General features: G+C 42.1%; 1 protein-coding gene across 6 annotated transcripts in view; it reads right to left on the reverse strand.

The window, feature by feature from the left end:
• The window catches only part of ddah1 (dimethylarginine dimethylaminohydrolase 1), an 81,435-nt gene that overhangs the window by 4,198 nt on the left and 55,232 nt on the right, over positions 1–22,005 (reverse strand). For all 6 annotated transcript variants that reach the window (XM_040031478.1, XM_040031479.1, XM_040031484.1 and 3 more), the window contains 4 exons: positions 19,184–19,283; positions 14,049–14,122; positions 7,289–7,408; positions 1,787–1,930 (listed from right to left, as the gene is read on the reverse strand). In XM_040031478.1, coding sequence (XP_039887412.1) covers positions 1,787–1,930; positions 7,289–7,408; positions 14,049–14,122; positions 19,184–19,283 — 438 coding nt within the window. The remainder of the gene's footprint in view (positions 1–1,786; positions 1,931–7,288; positions 7,409–14,048; positions 14,123–19,183; positions 19,284–22,005) is intronic.

A 22,005-nucleotide genomic window follows, 5' to 3' on the forward strand; every position in this document is an offset into this window, starting at 1 on the left:
GTGGAAGAGAGTCTGGAGAGGTGGAGGTATGCTCTGGAGAGAAGAGGGATGAAAGTCAGTAGAAGCAAGACAAGAGTGAAAGGAAAGGTTTAGAAGATGGTAGTGAGATCTGCTTTGATGGATAGCTTGGAGATTGTGGCGAACCCAAAAAACAGGAGGATGAGATGCTCAGATTTTACTTAGAAGTCAGAGAGGCAAGGATGAGATGGTTTGGACATGTACAGAGGAGGGATAGTGGATACAGTGGACAAAGGGTATTGAAGATAGAGCTGGCAGGCAGAAGGAAAAGAAGAAGACAACAAAGAAGATTCGTGGATGCCGTGAAGGAGGATATGCAGAGGGCTGGTGTGGCAGTGAAGGATGCTAGACATTGCGTGAGATGGACGTAAATGATCTGCTGTAGGGAACAGCCAAAAGAAGAAGTAGTAGAAGTTATATCTTGTGCTATTAATATTTTTCCACTCTCTTCAGGCTACAATTTCTAAAAAGACAGTTTTTGGAGCCAAAACTGTTTTCGAGGTCAATTTCTGAAGCATTTAAACCTTTGAAAGGAAACTGGTTCATGGAACTAGCATACATATCTCAAATAGTGCTCCAAATGTTCTGTTAATATGTGCTTTCAAAAAGGGAAGTATGATATGCTCAAGATTTTATTATGTTCAAGTTGAATTCCCTCAGTTAATCTTGTTGACAAAAGTCTTCACTGTGGATTCTAGTCCAAAGACGCATAATTTGGTGAATTTTTCCTTCTAAAAATAGCTGGCGGAGGTTGAGGTTTCAACCACAGAGTACATTTTGAGGTTTGAGTACTGTCTCTGCAGATTGCAGGTTGCCAGGTTCAATCCTGTGAGAATTCTTTTGACTTGTTGTGATGTGGAATGACCCCAAAGCATCTAAATAACAGTTACGGCTCAGCCTGTCCAAACCCCAAAGAGACGGAGGTGAGACAATAACATGTCATTCACGTCAAGCGACTGTAGCAAGTACGTGAAAGGCACATCTTGAAAAATAAACTGCATGTAAGTAGGTCACTGCATGTTTCAGAGATATTTGAGAAAGCACGTAGCTGTGTGTACCCGTGTAGTGAAAATGTACACGGCGAGACAGCCGCTGAGCCAACACGGTTTCTCAAAGTCTGTCAAAGACGTTTTATTTGCAATATATTTGATGAATAGAAGTCTAATATTCAAAGGGCAATTAGTCCTGATCTTTCGGGAGAGAAATGTTGGTCTATGAAGTCTGCGACGCTCACCAGCTGGCTGCATATTATGCTGTTTGTGCTGATTGTTGCTGGGCAGCCACAGTGGATTTAACACTTTACATTTGAAACTGGCCAGAGTGAACCAAAACAGTAAAACTGGAAGTCATTGAACCTGTCAATGATATTAAACCAATTGTTACAGCAGCTGATTTGAACAACTTTGCTCAAGTTCTGAGAAAAACAAGACCTCAATGTCTCTGGTTCCTAGCCTGCGGTCTGATGCTCACAAAGGACACTTCTCATCAAACTGCAGGTTCTTTTGTTAAAAAGAAATTACAGCTCTGGCTGCGGTTAGCCTGCATTGGTCCACTAAAACAACCATGTAGCTTTTGTAGGGTTTCTTTCCCCAGTTGTTTTTCTCAGAGGCCTGGACAAGATGAACAACAACTAAGACAAGTGCTCCTTAAATCTAAACCGCTAAACCAATTTGGTTGTTCTGACGGTGGTCCTTCCTGCCAGGATTGTGGATGAATGTGCTTTATCGTCAGTGATACAAAGTTGCTGAATGTGGATGGGGAAAAGCACCTTTGCACTCTCTGGAAACTCCTCTGCTGTGCAGTGTAGAAGCACGTGTCCCTTGCTGGGCAGGTTCATGTAGATGCAGTTGGCGGCGAGGTCGTCGGGTACTGTCAGTTTGTCGTAGCGATGGTCACTCATCTGCTGCATTATCTACACAATTGGGAGTGAGGAGACATGACAGGAAACAGACTTTGAGGCAAATGCATAAGTGAAAGTCCACATAATGTTCAGAAAGACAGACACAAGCCAGGCCATGAGAGATTTTGATTCAGAAGCGAGGCCTCAATACCAAAAGTCAGCGCCACATCCTTCTGCTGGCCAAACCGCCACAGGGGCCTGGGGGGAAGGGGGCCGGGTGGGTTAATGGAGAACACAGGAGCAGACAGACATTCTTTCTCAGCAGATGTCATGTTATTTATGTAATCTGAAGGAGCTGAAGGTGGGACCGGCGGTGGGGGCTGAGAAGACGCTCGTGTTGCCAGGTGGAAGTCGGCGGGTGAGGATGTTATGACCAGAGGAGAGGCAGGTGCCTCTTAATGTTTATGAGCAGAACATCTGCAGATGGTTACCTCGGAGACGGATAGGGGAGGGAAGGCTAGTGAAAAAAAAAAATGTCAACATTCAGAAAAAATATTTTGAGAAGGGAGATTTTTCCCCTGAATTAAACATACATACATATACATACATACACACATATATATATACACATACACATATCTATCTATCTATCTATCCATCTATCTATCTATCTATATCACTAGCTGGGCCCACGTCCTCATTTTAGGTTTGGCAGCATTTTAGTAGGTAAAGGCGAAAGCTTGGACATGAATTGAGCAGCGGTTTGGAGAAGGCCTCGAAGAGGACTGGCAACGGCTCCTGGACCTGGCAGATCCCCATGTACTAAATAGAAGTGAAGAAGTTAAAGAACTGAAAAGGGGAGGGAGGGGCACGTAAACAAGAATGAACAGCTGGCAGAACTGGGGGAACCTATATAGATGAGAACCGGAAGGAGTGTGTTTGGAGGCGTGGTCCTGCTCCTGAAATTTCGATAATCTCCAATTACATATAGGCCACTGCACTGCATCCAAAAAGTGTGACGTCTGCTTGACGTACATAAAGGTTTAGAGGAGTGACTGTGAGAGAATGCGATGACACACTACTACAAATGTGGGAGAAAAACTGGTGCTTTGTGAGCACAGTGGGCTTTGTGGCTGTAGATGTTTTCATTTCACTTCCCACTGACAGGATCCATTGCACCAGGGAAGACAAAGGCATATATAGAAATTGGAAAAGGTCAATTACTGCAAGACCATTATATAGAAATATACATTACTCTGAACGTTTTATTATGTCCATTGCATTATAAGTCAAATATACTCACACTTCTCACAGAAAAAGAAAATCAACCTTTTTCCAGTGTGAATAGTCACCTATTCCTATCCAAACAGCAAATGTGCTGTTCTAAGTGCTTTCCTGGGAAAGTATTCAGGACACAGGAAATGACACATGTTAGGGTTTCTGGCAGCACCATCATTGTTTGGTCAGGGTAAAGAGAGAAACAAGTGTGCAGTTAGTAAGAGCCAATAGAAAACTTAAGAGATTCATTGTTAAATGGACATGAAATCTCTAGAAAGTGCAGCATGTAAAGCAAACACATTAAGTAACCACTGTTTATACCAACAGAGTTGGTATAAAAAAAGATTTCACTGCGTAATATTATGACTGCTGCATTATAAAAGTACACTAAACTGTCAACGAAGCTACTGTTTTTGTACATCTAACAGCTAAAACGAGTTTTTCTATTTACAAATGGTACAAATGGTAAAACATCAGCTACAAATGGCACTCCTGGGTGCAGGGCTGCGGGACGAAGCACAGCAGTGTGCGCACATATGTCGGCAGATGCGTAATCAGACATTCCCAGGTCACTCGTGGGAGTGTCATGTGACTGCAACTGCCCTAAATGAAAACACTCAAGTCCATAGGGTGAGGGCCAACACGGTCTGTGACACACGCGAGTATTAAGAGTGAGTAAAATGTCGACTCCACCTAAGATCCCAGTTGTTCCTGCTTTACTCTTCATTTTCTCATTAAATTCAAGGGGAAATATGCGCATAAGGGAAATGACATACAGCAAGATTTCCTCATGTTTCATGTAAAATTTTGATCCATGAAATTCAATTAAATCCTCACCTGACTAATGAAACAGCTGGTTTTCTGTTCACTGCCAGACGCTGCAGCCAATCAATATAGGGGGCAGACCTCTTTTGTGTTTTTCTAAACTTAAAGATGCTTTAATTGAATCAAATCTTAAGCCTAAAGAACTGAAACGTATGGGAAATTATCCTAGATACCTTTACACAATAGTGGCTTTTAACGTCGTCATTCTGGATCTTCACCAAGTGTTAAACTACAGTCAATCGACACAGACTTAATTCGAACAATGGCTGAGGTCCAGCTAATACACAAGAGTGGTAACTGGGCAGCAAAATGTAGTCATTCAAAAGCTACTCGAACTAAATATTTACTGGATGGTAATAAAATCCCTCTGGGGCAATGACAAACCTGAGCAGTCTAGAAAAACACCAACAATTTCCAGGACCTTATGTGGGAATCAGCAGAATCTTTATCTTGGCACCTGGTGTGAACATTTCTAATGCTCACTTTAGCAATCCTTCCCAGAAACTGCTTAAAACTTATACAACACTGCTTTTCACTGAGCGGTGGCATCACGCACAAGACAAATACTACTTGATGCAGCTTCCAGATCTGGACAGGAAATGAGACTGAAATTGCTTCCTGTTGATGGACCATAAATGTTTGGTATTACTGGTCTAGTATTTTATTGCTGCAGTGTAATGTTTTCAGTGGAAAAGTACACAGAAAAAGGAAACGCAGGGGGAGGATGCAGGAAATTTCAGATGACATTTATCTAATGTTTAAGGCTGCTGCTATCGGCCCCTACAGCTGATTCAGGGACACAGTGGTATCACAAGAGGAAACCTAGAACATGCTGTGAAGGTCTAGATCAGGGTGTCAAACTTGTTTTATATCATGGGCCACATACAGCCAGAAAAAGAAGTACAGTTCCACTGATATGTCTTGTTTTCTCTACATGATAAGAATAAGAAATAATTGTTTAAATTTACAGAAAACGTTCTGTTAGTACACGGCGCAGACTGTCCTGTAATTATTACATTTTTGTTTTTCTTTGGTTTTTTTACTGAGTAAAAATCTGGGTTTTTTGCTTAGGATTTTTTACTTATTTATTTCGATATGCACATGGGGGAGGAAAAGATATAAAACCACTTTTTCCAAACCCTGGTGGGCCAATTCTGGATCTTGGGCCTTATGTTTGACACCCCTGGACTAGATAGTAATGCCAAGTTTTATATTTGCTCAAACTAAAATATTGCGACAGCTATCAGGTGGATTGCTGTTCAATGTTGTTCGGACAATCATGGTTCTGAGGTGATATAAAGTCAACTTAGCTCTAGATTTTTATCTATGACTGTTTTACATGGTAACAGTGGTATGGAGTAAGTATGTAGTATGGGAGAAACAGAACAAGAAACAAAGCTTCAATCCATAAATAATCCAAATCTGGAACCTACATTCTCCAACACTGGATTTGGCCAAAAAAAAAAAAAAAATCTCCAACAGAACCTTCACCATGCCGTCACCTCATTATCTATAAAATTCAAGCGTGCAAGCATCCTTGAGGTGAAGATCAGACTCTGACCAACAGAGAGCAATGAGCTCATGAATCAAGCTAGGCTGGGTGAAGGGGCCACCGATGATCTACAGCCTGCCGGGCAGTCTGCTGTAGGAAGGAGGGGGGTAGTGCGAGATTACAGGGAAAGGGTGCTGCAGCCTCTGACACAGGCTGTATTTTGGGATGATGACTTCATGAGAAAAGCTTGGCAGTGACAGCAACAGATGGATGATGAAATCCATCCGGTCATTCTGCTAAACACAGATACGCGGTGCGCTCAGCCTTCCTGAGCATAGCTGAAATACAAACTACAGATCGTCGATGCTATTTTGTGATTGCAAATGAATAATGCGTTACTCAACCCCGTAATAAAAATAAGGGCAGGTCCAAATTTTCTTGAACACCAGCAAAGCGCAGCTCCCTAAAGACAGAATGAATTAGCTGGGCTCCAACTTTAATTTGCACAAAGTGTCTGCTGCATTCGACAAGGAGCCTCGTCGCCAGAAGAGCTGCATCTACATCCCAAACGAACAGTTTGGATTCATTAAATCTGCATTCATAAGATCTCGTTCTCCCTCACACAAAGAACATTATCTAATTACAAATCCAGGGCTGTTAAAGGCCCTTTAAAACAGGAGCTAATTGCTGCGAGAGAGAGGGTGACGTAAGCCATAATTAGAAAGCGAGCAGTCTGTCATTAAGTTTCGCTAGCGGCCACTCTTCGCCCCAGTAGCTAATTACTGGGGTGATCAAACAGGCAGGAATCTTAATGAGCTGGCACTGGATTATAAATTAATTCTATTATGCAATGATGCATAGGTTCCTGGGAACACTTTAGCAATGCAAACATGCTTACAAAACCAACAGGGCCAACCTTGTGCTTCTCTCGAGTACTTCAGCCTTCTTAGGAAGAGCTGCCTGATGTTCTCTGAGATACACTAAGCGACTTTTGCTTGATTTACAGTAACTCTGTTTAGTGCTGAGCCAGCAGGGGGAGATATCATACTAGAAGGCAAATGAGGAATACTGCCAGAGGGAACCTGTCAAGCCCAAAGGTGTATGTGCTTGCCTGTAAGTCTTCATACTTATGTAATTATATATACACTGCCTGCCTTTGTGTTGTGTAAATACACATTTCGCTGAATTTCTCTTGTTTGTGCCACTGCAAAAGTTCACATGCTAATGTTTGGGAATTTTGGGGGATAATTCCATGGGAGGGATGGGCCGAGATTTATTGCACTCTCGGTGCAAACGAGCGATCCGTCTCTGTCGGGGTGTAAGCCGTCTCCTCTGTTCGGTCTTGGCGGTCCCCGGGTTTCTGTTGTTGGAGCTCGATCGATACAGGAGCCTTTTATGCAGTAATGAGCTCAAGCTGTTTAATGGAAGGACAATACAGTCGTAATTGAAGCTGGAGTGTGAGCGCCAGGGGCAATCCCCGCAGATTAGCTGAGAATATGAATTAATGGGGATGGATTTAGGTGACAGGTGGTTTCAATGTGCCTGGAGTGGGAAGCCGCCAACAAACTGTAAGTAAGGGAGTCTGCTCTGAATCAACACGTGCAATGTCCTGTCTTGTCGCGTTATTCTTTCAGGGTTGTTCATACTAACGGATCAAGCAGAACGTCAACCAAACGATGAAACAAAAAAAAAAAGGAAAAAGGATCCACTACTTCAATGTGCGTCAAAGTAAAGAAAAGACTGCCAATACATCAATTCACAGGTTTCCATGACTACAGCTAGGGAGAGCATAGTTACGGTGTACATACATAAACACACATACACAAGCTCCATACTTTGAGGGCTTTCTGTGCTGATTCACTGGAGCCGATTATAATAAGGCCTGGTCCTCCCATGCTGCAGAAGCTCTTCAGGTGCAGGCCTTCGAGCACAGGCACAGTGGAAACAGCATAGTCCTGTAAAACACAATATCATTACAAACGCTTAATAAGCTCAAATAATATGACTTTCATTTCATGATGATAGGACAGGGTCAGGTAATGCTAATCATTTGGGGCTTGTAGCTTTAAATATTTAACAGGCTTTCTCATCACCTGCTAACAGGTTTCCTCAAGTAGTTCTTTACTGATAAGACAGTGCTTTTTATCTGAATGTGGGTGAACGAACGGTTTTAAACAAATGATACAAAAGCACGTTACTACTCAGCAACAATGCTTCTCAATCCATTAAACTACAGTACAACAATGAGCTAAAACATCATTCATTATAATATAGGGCTATATGTACATGTGTGTGTAAAGTTTTACTGTAGATTGTAAAAGCTCAGCAGTGATCTGTGTGGTATCATGGGGCCTAAAGTGGCATTGAAATAAAGTATTGTACAGCTCAGTAGCGGAAAAAGCAAGATGGTCTGAGAGATGCTGTTGATCTCAGGGCTCATGGGGAGATTACGCAGCACCTTGTAGGAGCCAGTTCTGAAAGGCGTTTTCTGGCTGTGGGACGTCTGCAAACCAAATGTTGCCATTAAAAGTGTTACAAAAACACACGTTACATAAAGGGTACTTAGAAGAACTGGCAGCGATAATAGTTTTATTGACACCTGGATGCTGGTTGGTTTTCACAGAACCCCTGGAACGTTTCAAATGTTAAGTGTCTTACGTAAGAATCGCTTTAAAGATACTGCCAAACATCCTCATTTGTTAAGACTGTGTGGGAGGGTTTGATTGGATTTATAGCGACATCGTGACTGCCATCGCATTTTTCTTTACACGTTTTTAAAACCTGATTGGTGCACAAAAATGCAAAACTCGGCCCTGCCTGCCAGTCACCATAGCTGTTTAAACTAAGGCAGAGAACTTTAGCGTTCATGCAACCACTTCTAATGAGAAAAAGAATCGTACAGGCTTCTAAAGCTCCGACCCAAAGGATAAAAAACAATAAAAATAGGATTAAAGAAATCCCATCTGACAGCTATATGGCTTGTTTTTGCAGATGAACAGAACTGTTTTGGAACCTATAGTTTTACATTTACCTTTAGCCTTTAACGGTTGATTTTGGACTAAGAACTCTCATTAAAACATCCGTTGAAAGCCACCTTCTTTGCAAGGATTAAAGCCTTAAGGCCACGTTGGAGTTGCAGCATATTTAACGGAAACATTGTTTTACCCCTGACTTTGTTTTGTTTTACCCAGCAGAAGGAATCGAGCGATTAAACATTAGATGCAAGGACTCAGGCCTTTATGTGGGAGAGACTTCTTAAGCCAGAGACGGATCCTACTGTGATTCGTAAACCTTGAAGTGATACCAAGATGCAATTTAAAATCTGACAGGATAAAGAGACTCGAAGCTTATTTTCTAAGACCTTTTGTTCCTGAATACATTTGGATGACCTTATAAATTCAACTTCGCACCTAAGAAAAGAACTTTTCCAACAGACGCCCATATGTTTTCTTAATCAGACAATGTGTTTTGAAGGGGTTTTTATAGCGTTCAGCTTCATAAAACTTACAAAGGAAGTGTACATTTTCCATCATTACACCCCATTTTTTCTTTCAACTATATGCTAACAGTTTTCAAGTAAATATTTGTATGGCACCAATAAAACGACACCATAATTCACCCAGTTATTGTGACTTCATCACACGAAAGACCCAAGTTACCCCCTTTGCTGATGTCTTCCTGATTTCCAGTGAGAACAACTGAATTGTATAATCTTTTTATCATTCCTTATCCATAAACAGGAAGTTTCTGTGCAAAATTGGAAATGCAAGTCATGCATTCGTCCTTACCAAGATAAATCCTTAAGAGAAGAAAGGCTTGCTTTTCATCTTCACCAGCTGCCTCGTTGTTAGCTGAAAACATGACTGACTGAAGAAAAAAGGTAAAACAAGCTGAGCTGGTCAGCACTTCTTACCCATGGCAGAAAAGAGGCGGTTTAACCTCTATATTACTTCCAAAATAAACGGACCCCATCAATAACACCAATTACTCTGACCTCTGTGCGGACCATAAAGAGATAATCAACATCTGCATGCAGTTGTGGAGTAGGCTACTAAATAACCTGGCAACAAAGTGATCCTTAATTTGAAAATGAAAGGAAAAAACAACAGCGACAGGAGAAATCCATCTGATATAAAACGGAAAGAACAACAATTGACGCTTAAGTGATTTTTCCTACTGTCTTTTGCCAGAGACGCATCATTAAGTCCTGTCTTATCAGAGATAACAGAAAACACAGAGGAATCCATAATGAGGAATTCAAATCAGATACAGATGGGAAGATGGAAGCACTACAGTAAGGCCATTCAGGCTATGGTAATGCGTTCAACTCTTGAACAGTATGACCCACCTCTGAACTTGTGTGTTAGCCAGCTTTTTGGATTTGTCATGACTGTTCAGAGGGAATCCAAAAGTGTTACGAATAGGTCAAGCAGAACATCTTCACTTTAAAAGAACAGCCAGCAGGATAGACAGGTTCAACCTTTGTGACCAACCACTGTGATCCTGTTTGCAGCCTGCTTGTCCAAGTCTTCCCTGAAGCTAATCTCTTGGTTTAGCTTGAAATATTGCTTTTATGTTGTATTTTTTTCCCATGGATGTAGTAGTGAAAAGCAAGCCATGGCTAACATAAATCTGCATGGAAACTGAGTGAATCTCTAGAAGTCCTCTAAAGGCACCGAGTAGTTTAAAGCAGCATTTTTTGATCTAGGAGTATCTTGACAATGTTGTCTGGGCGTAACTATTTGGCCCTAAGGAAGCTGCTTGGGACTCCACTTCTGTCTAAGAGGACAAATGTTTCCTCAGCTATATCTCAGAACACTTTATGCACAACCTGATGGAATAAATGAAAACTAAAGGTTTGGGGGGGGAAATTTGACTACAACGTAGCCCACAATTAGCACAATCCAATGTTATTTATCTAAAAGCTGAGTAACACAATAATGAATTAAGTATCTAGAATGAAGCACAATTAATGATGATGGCACTATTGATTTACATCAGCATTTTCTAATTAGGATTTATTTATAACAAACAGAAACAACCTCATACCACGTAACATTACACCCAACAAGTGTTTTTTTTTTTCACGTCTTTCTCTGAGAAATTTAACTGGCATAAAGAAATGAATCTCTTATTAAACTTCATCCATCGATTCTCTTCCGCTTATCCAATTTTTAGAGTCACAGCAGGGCTGAAGCCGATCCCAGCTGTCACAGGGCGAGAGGTTGGTACACCCTGGACAGATCCCTGATCTGTTGCAGTGCAAACACAGAGAGATAGACAACCATTCACACTCACATTAACACCTACTGGGCAATTTAGAATCACCAGTTAACCTAACTAGCTGCACGTCTTTGTGCTGCAGGAGGAAGCCAGGATGTTTCTTTTTACCTGTGATAAAACTTTTGATGGAACTGTGATTGTCCTACAAAAAATGATTGCCCGAAAACTGTGATTACAGTTTTCCAGTAATGTAACACGTAACTGTCCTCAATTTGGACACAGCATCAGCTCTTTGTAAACATCTGGACGGCTAACACAAAGCTAGCGGAATAATGTTAAAGCTGAGTGTATGCAGACCCCAGATAGGTCTATATTGTCAGTTGGTAATTATGTGGCAGTGTGATTCAGGCCACTTTGCTGAGAAGCATAAAAAGATTGTAAAGGGAAGTGTAAAAAATACTTTCTTCAGAGAGTACTGAGTAATATTTGATACATTGCTTTTTTTGAGTAATGACACTGATATGAGAATGCTGAGTATGAGAATAACAGTGTGTCATCACAGCAGTGATGAGTGAATGGAATGATTGAGGTTAATAATGGGACAGGAAGAAAGTGCCTGTGAACTAATTAAGAGGTTTACTCACCCAAATCAGCTTCATTTGTGTCATCAACTACTTTCTTTAATCATTATATACAGAGGTGGCAGAAGTTTGCACCAGCACTTGATTAAAAATGCCTCAAAGGCAGATGAAATCTGGAACTAGGATCAAACTCTTAATTGCTACAGGGACTTTTTACAGCTGCACTAATCAATACTCTCAGAGCGCAGTGGAGCTTAATAATAAAAAGTAGAAAGACCTTTTCAAACTTTATTTATTTTTATTCAGTGTTACACCCTCCTTTATGTATATATTTTGGGATTCAGAACTCATTGAATGCTAATGCTGGCTCACGATAAAAAGGGCTAATGTACCTCCATGTACACTCAGTGGGATGTCCTGAAAGGGTTTTCACATCTCCTAGCAACAACTGGTATTTTTTTATGTCCACAAAGTAGCCTCAATGCTGACTGGTACATCGGATGTCCTCAGAGGGATTTGCAAAGTGAATACAGCAAAGGAAGAAGTGAAAGCAGAGATGGAAGACTATATACGATGAAGATATATAATGGCTCAAAAGGAAGGAGTGAGGCAGAGATGGATGGAGAACAAAATGGAATTAGAGAAAAAAAGGGCAGCAGAGCTTAATGAAAAAAAAAAAAAAAACAAGATAGAGTGATGATACTATTACCCTCCTGGCCTAAAGCCTCCATGATTGATATCACATTTATCTCCTCCTTTCTTGTTTGAGATGTATAATTGCTTGCAGAAGGCTTTAAAGAAAAAGATTATTAAAAAGAATGTTTTCATATTGTCAAGTCAAGTCAAGTCAGCTTTATTGTCACTTCAACCATATACAGTTAGTACACGGTGAAGCGAAACAACGTTCCTCCAGGACCAAGGTGCTACATGCAACATAAATTTACAACATAAATTAACAGAAAACACTAAACTAGCTAACTAAGAGGCCTAGTTAGCTGGCTAGCAGAGACAAGACAAACTGACCTAACATAAATTACAACATAAATTAACAAAAACTAACTAACTATCTAAGGAAGACTTTTTTTTTTTTGTTAACAGACAGCAGACAACAAAGTGCACGTGCAAATGTGCAAACAAGAACAACAAAGTGACAGTGTGACAAAAAAAACACAACGTAACATAATAATAAGGTTTTGTGATGATGAGTTGAGGTAGTGGAGGAACAGTAAACATTCCTTAGTGTAGCAGCAAAAATTAGGAAGTAAAGAAGTTAGTGCAAAAAGTCCAGTAATAATATTGTGCAAAAGAGCATTTACAGGTTGGTGTGTACGATAGTTTGGTGGTGTAGGTCAGTGTGTTTGCGCTTGTGTTGATTAGTCAGTCCAGTCTCAATGTTTTGAGGTAGTTGAGTTGAGCTGAGTGATAATGTTTGTGTGTGTGTGTGTGTGTGTGTGTGTGTGTGTGTGTGTGTGTGTGTGTGTGTGTGTTTATCAGTCCAGTCCCTTTTTGCTGAGGAGACGGATGGCTTGTGGAAAAAAGCTGCTGCACAGTCTGGATGTGTGTGCCCGAATGCTTCGGTACCTTTTTCCAGATGGCAGGAGTGTGAAGAGTGTGTGAGAGGGGTGTGTCCGATCAGCCACAATGCTGGTGGCTTTGCAGCGTGTGGTGTAGATGTCCTCAATAGAGGGGAGAGAGACCCCGATGATCTTCTCTGCTGTTCCCACTATCCGCTGTAGGGTCTTGCGGTCCGATATGGCACAGTTCCCAAACCAGACAGTGATGCAGCCGCTCAGGATGCTCTCGATAGTTCCTCTATAGAAGGTGGTCAGGATCGGTGGTGGAAGCTGGGCCTTTCTCAGTCTTCTCAGAAAGAAGAGACGCTGTTGGGCTTTCTTGTGCAGGGAGCTGGTGTTGAGGGACCAGCTGAGGTCCTTCTCCAGGTGGACACCCAGGAATTTGGTGCTGTCGACGATCTCCACAGAGGAGCTGTTGATGCTCAGCGGTGAGTGGTCGGCTCGTGTCCTCCTAAAGTCAACAACCATCTCTTTTGTCTTGTCAACATTCAGAGACAGGTTGTTGTCTTTACACCAGTCCGTTAGCCTCTGCACTTCCTCTCTGTACGCTGACTCGTCGTTCTTGCTAATGAGACCCACCACAGTCGTGTCATCAGCAAACTTAATGATGTGATTTGAACTGTGTGTTGCTACACAGTCATGAGTCAGCAGTGTGAACAGCAGAGGACTGAGCACACAGCCTTGTGGGGCCCCAGTGCTCAGTGTGGTGGTGCTGGAGGTGCAGTTCCCGATCCGTACTGACTGAGGCCTGCCGGTCAGGAATATATTTAGGAAATATATTTGAGATACTACTTTTACTTCTTATGTAATGGATCAGTTGTGAACTTTTCCAGTGACAAGCCTTTACTTTTACTTGAAACAATGGATTGAATTAGAATTGTGACTACAGCTTCCCTCACCTACACAGAACATTTGATGCTTTTCAGCCTATTATCTTTAGGTACAATTCATCCTCAGCCACTTCCCTTTTTTCCCCCGATCATTTGTAGTTGAACAAATGTTGAGCATTCGGGATCTTAAACATTATTCCTGACACTTTGTTTCAGTCCATGACAAAGACTTTTTAAACAAAAAAAAGACTTCTATCTTCTTCAGTGGCCAGACGTTACAAGCTAAAGAACCAACAGCAGCACAAACAAACAAGTGTAGCCCACATTCACCAACTTATTTGCATTTCCATGCAAGAATGCAGGCACTACTTTGCTACATAAATTCACCTTAAATGCATCTGCTAAGATCTCTGCTCCTCTCTGATTGGTCCGTTTGGAAAGTCCCACGAAGAACTCTCGACCTGTAGAGAGAATCTTTTAAGTATGCGAACAGAAAACCAGCAATACAGCAAGCATGAGAAGCTACAGTAGCAGAATACTCCAGACAGCACACCGTGTACTTTATGCATGCCTGCGAAGGGGGGCCAACTGTGGTTAGTATGGTGGCACATAGGCAGAAAGCCTTGAATGCCTGGCGAGGTATTGAGCAGCACACTGAGCTAAGGGATGGGCTCCTAATGTTGCTGCTGAGCCTTTACACTATAAGCCATTAGCACATGCCTTGCCAACAGGAAATGTTTCTAGCTCTGCCATGTGAAACCAATTTCAGCTGGAAGGAACAACAGTACAGAGCCAGTGTCTAGAAACCCAATTAACTGTACTGTGCATTTTCCTAGTGGTCTGTGAAGAAGATACTGACCCACATTTTAACTCACGACTGTTAGTGAACATACAGAAAATCGAATAAAAGACCACCATGCTCTTGCTTGCACCGTGGTCTTACTGTGCAGAATGGCACATGACGGTTTTGTTTGTCGGTGGGATGTACAGCTAGGTTCACTGAGGCACCGGGTCATCAAGGTCACATGGAGGAATGCCTGTGTGGAGGATCTCAAAGCACAGATGCATATTTACAGACACGCAACTGTCTGCTCACAGAGTATGAACTAAAGGCTACCCTCTGCCATTTCACTACATTTCTAACAAGTAGAGTAGTCCTCATACAACCTAAACACAGCAAATCACCAAGTTCTATGTGTTGTTAGTATGTCTGTGAAGGTTCAAAGTCATCCAGGTCATCATAGTAGAAGATACTGAAGGTCTGGAACTGAAGGACCTTAGAACTGAAGAAGCTTCTCGGATGAGAGGTGAAACATCTTCAAGCAACTTAAAGAAGTCCAGGCACTTTTCTTTCCAAGCTCCTTAGACTATGTGTTGTTAGCTACAGAGTTTCTCCTCATCCCTTAAGATATTTATTCCAACAGTCATGACTTCAAATTTGCATGATATGAGACATTTCATGCTTTCAAAGACTTTGTTTTAAATATAAAGATAAAGGCCTCACTGTGAAATTTGTGTTTGTAATTATTTTAAACACTTTTTAAATACTTAATTGCACCGTATACAAAAATGTAGGTGGCCTTCTGTACACAGATTAAGTGTACAGGTTTAAGTTTTTTTTAAAAAGGTAACTTAAACAAAATGGTGAATGGCTGAAAAGCATGTCCAGCATGTAAAAGGCACTATTTGTTTCCAGATGATAGCATTATACTATATTTCTGGAAACAAAAGGATCACATGACTCCTCTTTACCTCTCTGTGTGACACAACAGGTTGGCCTCTGGTCATACACATTAATCTGTAGCAAAACAGCCATTCCTGAACCTCGATGAATTCAAGCTACAAACTAAGGACTTGGGTTTCTCTGTGAAGTTTTTTTTTTAACCTGTACAGGTCTAAGTAAAAAAGTAACTTCCTCAAACTGCTCAGTGAACCATTTGACTGCACGACCCCCAGTTATTTAAAATACAATTCATGAATGAACTGCAAGAGATTAAATATCAGGATGCTGATATTTACAGTGGATGAAATAAGTATTAGATCTCCTGCTGAATTTGTACATTTATAGTCGCAGACTGGAGAAACCAGTTGGCAAGCACAGCATTAAGATGTTTCCACCAGGTGTGCACACATCTCAGAAGAGATTTTGGGCCGCTCGTCTTTACAAAAACTCTCTAAATCTTTTAGGTTTCTTGGCCGCAGCTTGGCAGTTTAAAGCTTCAGCTCTCTCCACAGATTTCCAATAGGATTGGGATTCTTTTTTTTTTTTCTTTTTTTTTTTGTGTCCCGTTTGGATCTATAGCCATCAGAATTGTTGTCTTAAGGCCAAGAAAGATGCCAAGCGGATTTATTTTACCAAGTGGATCGTCATGGCCTTGCCATATTGGTCCATTTGATTGACCTTTATTATAATTATGAATTTATTTTATTTTCAGTTGCTACAAACGGGACAGACATGACTGGAGGATAGGACAGGGAGAAAGAATGAAAGAAAGAGAGGGAGAGAAAGAAAACCAAATGGGAGAAGAGACGGTGAGAAGGGGGGGAAGAAAAAAAAAAAAAAAAAAAAAAAAAAAAAGAACAAAACTCCTGGGTCACCTGTATGGAGAAAAGAAACAGAAGAGAAAGCAAACAACAAAGAGCAACATAATAAATAAAAAAAACGGCACCATCACAATAAACTAGTTAGCAGTAGATATCAGTAGATACTAAATAATAAACGATATTGTGCAGCACGCAAGATAGACAGCGCACAATGTGCTTTGAGGCAGCAGCCAAGAAAGGTGTAGTCCGCGTCTGTGAATACCCGTGTGTACACCTGTGTGCATACCTGTGTGGATCAGCATGCTTGCATTCCAAAGGTTTCTCCATGTAACGATCTGCTAGGGAGTGTGGGGAGCCACAGCCCCGTCCTCCAGGGCATGAAGCAGGTATGGAGGAGATCAAGACTCCAGACATCCAGAGGCCCCCAGAACACAAGAGACCAAGGAAGACCAACAGAGGGGCAGCCGCGCCACTGTCCCAGTAAGAGCTGAGGAGAGTCCCAGATGAGGGCTCACTCAGCAGCCGCGGAGCAGAAGCCAGGGGGAGTTGCAGTGACGCGCCCGTGAGCTCCGCCGGCAGCCAGCTGTGCCTGAGTGACCGAGCCCCAGGCCGAGAGGCCGGGGGCACCCCACCTCCGGAGCGGCCCGAGCGAGCCCCAGGCTCCAGGCCGCGATAAGCGGCCGCCAAGGAGTGAGCCGGTGTGTACCCGGACGCCCACCCCCAGACACAAAGAACCACCAACGCACCGACACCTGAGGGAGTCCGCCACTGGCAGGGGAAGTGGTGGTGGGTGGAGATAGGCCTCCAAACCTTGGAGGGCCTGAGATGTCCCCAGAGAGGTGGCGTCTGATACCCAACCTGACATATAGACACAGACATACAGGCACACACAGATACAAACATCCATTCCCACCCTCATGCTCTCATATGCACTTATTCCACACTCAACCAACATGGAGACAGACATAAAGAGACGCTGTACACACGGTCACACTCCCCAAGCGTACTCTACGAACCGGGTCTAGGTACCCTTGCCCCTGGAGGGGGGAACTGCACCCAGACCCAGGTGGTGTTACCCTTTTCCCTGCGGTGGGGAGAGGCAGACCGCCCCGACTCCGCAGCAGCAGGGAGGCCCCACACTCCAGACCGCAGTCGGACGGCCAACTCCTCCTCCTAGCCCCCCCGCTCCAGCAGGCCGCAGAGAACGGGGGTGAGAGAAGACTCCAAACCTGTACAGGTCTAAGTAAAAAAGTAACTTCCTCAAACTGCTCAGTGAACCATTTGACTGCACGACCCCCAGTTATTTAAAATACAATTCATGAATGAACTGCAAGAGATTAAATATCAGGATGCTGATATTTACAGTGGATGAAATAAGTATTAGATCTCCTGCTGAATTTGTACATTTATAGTCGCAGACTGGAGAAACCAGTTGGCAAGCACAGCATTAAGATGTTTCCACCAGGTGTGCACACATCTCAGAAGAGATTTTGGGCCGCTCGTCTTTACAAAAACTCTCTAAATCTTTTAGGTTTCTTGGCCGCAGCTTGGCAGTTTAAAGCTTCAGCTCTCTCCACAGATTTCCAATAGGATTGGGATTCTTTAGATCATATTCACCATTTCTCTTCCCTTAAGTATAGCGGGAGCACGTAGTTTTTCTCTGAATTGTTTAAATGTTCACCCCCAAACTTAAGATGAGCCTGTACATGTGCCTCCTTGAGCAGGGGGAGCACTGCAAGATTTCAGTCCATGTGCATAAAAGTGTTTAGATATTGTTAAGGGTTCAAATATTGAGGAGGGATAAAGGAGGAATTCCAAAATAACAACAATGATCCGGCCGGGTGGAGTCAAACGATGATTTTAATGAACACACGCAGCGTGGGGAGATGCACACTGCAAAACATCAGCTGTAGATCTCCGCCCAAAAAGACACTTCAGATTGCTTTTGATTCATCAGGGTTAACGCCCCCTCATGCGTCATCAGATACAATACATGCATACGTCAAATCAAAACCACAATGACTTTTAACACAGTTTGAAAAGAACATTGTCTCCGTCTCCACGGCAGGTGCTTCCTGTCCATCTTCTGACTCTCGCTTCTCCAAAACCTCGGGCCATGCTCTGCAACAAACTAGCAATTCTGCACGCACAAAAATGCAGTTGCAAGCAAATATATCTGAACTCTCACCTAGAACATAAGCCTACCTACAGTGTGTGCAGGTGTGTGTGTATGTGTGTGTGTGTGTGTGGCTCGACCTCACACAAACTTTGTCTTATGAGAAGAGAGGCCAATTCTCATGTGCATAATAACCTAACTGAAACTATATCTGTAATATGTTGAATAAATGTTTTAATCAAGAACCTCTACTAAAAGCTTAATCAAAAGATATAAATGAATAAAAGACAATAATGAATAACCTGGTTATTCAAATAGCATCCTCCCAACAGCTCCTCAAAGTAACTCACACTTAGACTCTGCTTTAGTTTCACTTTCACAAACACGCTCTGCAAAAGCCTGCGCTTCCTGTCTACTTTGGCACAGAGCGTACTCAGAGTTAGGCCTTTCTTTTATAATGCAATGTAATCTGCATATAAACATTTAAGATTATGAAAAGCATTCAAAAGCATTTAAGATTATAGATTCAAGTCAACAGTTTAAAGTGGTTATCATTGCACCTGTAATAAAGGCTAATTGGGTGCCAATATGTTTAAACATCGGAATGCAATAACAATACTGCAGATTGTATTATTAATGCAATGGTAATGATGATGATTATGACCAATAGCAGCAAAATATTTCTCTAATCCCCACAAAATATAGTAATATCTTGGCTGGTTCAGATCTATGAAGTGGTGTCGTTGATGTTGTGGGACTCAAAAAATAAGAGGGAAGTCTCAGTTTGCTGGTTTGGAATGACCAGACAAAGGTTAATGAATAATCAATAAAATACAGTGATTGAAGAGGCAGAGTGACGTACCCGTAAAAAGGACATCTCCTCCATCCAGTGTCGCATTCTCATCAGTCATTTCCACAATGTTCAGATTTAAATCCTTCAGAGCCCCTTTCATTGCCTCCGTCTGGCAGAAAAACAAGGACACAAACAGAATTAAAGTTAAAACATGTGTGCACATAAAAAAAAAACAAACAGAACTGTGATGACTTACAGTAAACTACTTCAGCATTTCCTAATATTATGATATGATCCAGGATCTAAATACTGGTTCACGAGATTGTTTGTAATGAAAAAAACTCTTTTCTCCCCAACAGGTTATGGTGACATTACAGTGAGCCATGAAATGATGTCATTTTGTAAGAAGTGCGTTAAAACTTTTACAAGGCAGAAGTTGTGGAAAAATAGGTACGGTGAATGACCAGCACAAATTTAGCACAAATACTTCCTGCTGTCCTTCTGTTGTAAGTCATCTGTCTTTAATACGCTTAAAAGGAAGGGAATGTAAGGATGGCTGCCACCTGGTGATTATTAGCATATATAATGGAATACATCTCCCTCATGGAATATTACGGGAAATCCACACTTCACCTGTATGTCCCCTCTGCTGAACTCAAAACCTGGGGGAAAGAGCTGGTCTGTTTTTGGCTCAACCTTCAGCTAATCTCCTCTCTTGTCTGACCGCCCAGTGCGATTTTACTGTCCTGTTTTTTGGGGTTCCTGCGGGAGTAGTTTCCAAGGCCAGTCATGTTAGCAGGAGCATCAGTGTTTCCACAGGCCCTATCTCACTATGACCTCAGCCTGGCCACTATAATGCCTTTGCTTCTCTTCAACTGCAGAAGGCCAAAGCATGAGGTCATCCAGGTAGACTGCCATGTGCTTCCAGATAACACTGGGGAGGCCTGCAAATACACAGATTTACCTTCTCACCTGCGCATACATCAGCAGTGGTGCACAAAGGCATCCAAAGCAGGTGTACTGGAATCGCTAGCACCTAGCAGGACATTTGGACAACTAAGTGGCTTTATGACCCAGTGATTCACAACCCGAATGGCAAACTTCCAATCCACTCACTTTCCAGAAGTAAAACTGTGGAATCCTCCGTGTTTCGTCTATATTGCATGTTCATCTCAGTTAACCAGGAGGAACACAGCGTTCTTCCAAGAAACTGGGGTTCACAAATTCATTAGTGGTTTCTTAAAAGCTCTGACAGCAAAAGCGTGCAGTACATAAAGAGCTGTATAGGTAACAGTTAATCCCATTCATTTTTCTTTGTGCATTGCCAAGCCACACTCTGCTTTCTATTTAATTAGGTTTGTAGATAGGTTATGTGAGAAATAAAAGGTTGAGTCAGGTCCCGAGGAACGATCCAGATGGGTGAGAGACATCTTGTGCTTTTGATGTTTATTCGGTTCATGTGTTATGCTGCCTTTGTGTGTCATGGCGTTGGAGTCTTGGCATGTCCTGGCAAAGTTTTTCCTTGTGCCATCACCAATTCATCACACATAATAAAACTTCAGTCAAATGAGTCAATTCAGACACTGATTGATATGGGTGGAAAAAACCCTGTTAGTGATGCCAGGTCTGCACACCAAAGCTGAAAAGAAGTGTCTATTTATATATGTAAGCAGGCATACTTTTTACCTACTGGGCCTCACATACCGGCCAGTGTTTCCTTCTTATATAAGGCATCCCACTACCTCAGTACTCTGGCATTTCCTCTGGAATCACTGGAGATGATGTGACCTGACCCAAAGGGTCCCCAATCACCACATGAACCATAATGGCCCCCATGAAGTGAAAGCATCTGCCCTGTGGGCTGTGCTGTTCTGTGTGTGGCACATGTGGACATAGAAGCTCACATGACTGAATTAAATTTCAGTACAAATGGAAAACAAGAATAAAAAGTGGTTTTGTAGAAAAATCTGACTTCAAAAATATAATGAATTAGTAACATGTCACCACATTTCACTGCACACCGAGAAGACACAGTAGAGTAGTGTATTGTAGTGTGAATGTTCAGATAAATTCCTACCCAAAGATGGCAGGCTACAGACATGTTTTCCTTTAAATCAGTGGCGTAGGTACAAATGTTTTCTGTATTTGGAGACTCTGGCCAATCACAGATCTTCACAGTCAAGATTAGGGGAGTATTACCAAGTCAAGAAGGGAAACAACTCTATGTAGGAGCAGATAGAAAGAGGACTGCCGTCTGGGACAATGGGGTTTGAATCATGAGGTTCTCTGATGGGAGAAGCAGGCTTGCTTACAAGTCCAGAGTGACTCGGGAGATATGGCTTTCAGAATATCTGCAGGTGGAGAGCATCACAGAGCCCACACTACAGATTGGCCCCTGGCAACATAAAAAAATTGAACAGGTAAAACTGGGATGCTCTGGATTTTAGCCACTAGTTTGGGGCAAAATGCTTATACTTTTGACGAAATGCTTTTCATAACATTCAGATACATAGAAAAGTGTAGTTAACACTCCAAACATGTTGTTGCAACTCATTTAAATCAATCAATCAATTCTACAAATAATAATAAATATTTCAGGTCCTTTGGATTCAGTCTTGCTTGGGTTAGAAGTACCGTTCTCAAAAGAAGCACTACAGTGACAATAAACACATGCACCTGTTTGTGTGTGTTTGTGTGAACGTGCATTCATATCTTTGTGGGGACCAAAATCCCGGTCCCCACAATTTGAAGGCATTTTTGAGACTCAAAATGTGGATTTAGCATCAGGGTTACAATTAGGTTATGGTTAGGTTGAGGGTTAGACATTCATTTTTGATGGTTAGAGTTAGGGTAAGGGGCTAGAGGAAGCATTATGTCAGTTAGATGTCCCC

This window comes from Simochromis diagramma, unplaced genomic scaffold (genome assembly GCF_900408965.1).
Source record: "Simochromis diagramma unplaced genomic scaffold, fSimDia1.1 OVJJ01000284.1, whole genome shotgun sequence".
Classification (NCBI taxonomy): domain Eukaryota; kingdom Metazoa; phylum Chordata; class Actinopteri; order Cichliformes; family Cichlidae; genus Simochromis; species Simochromis diagramma.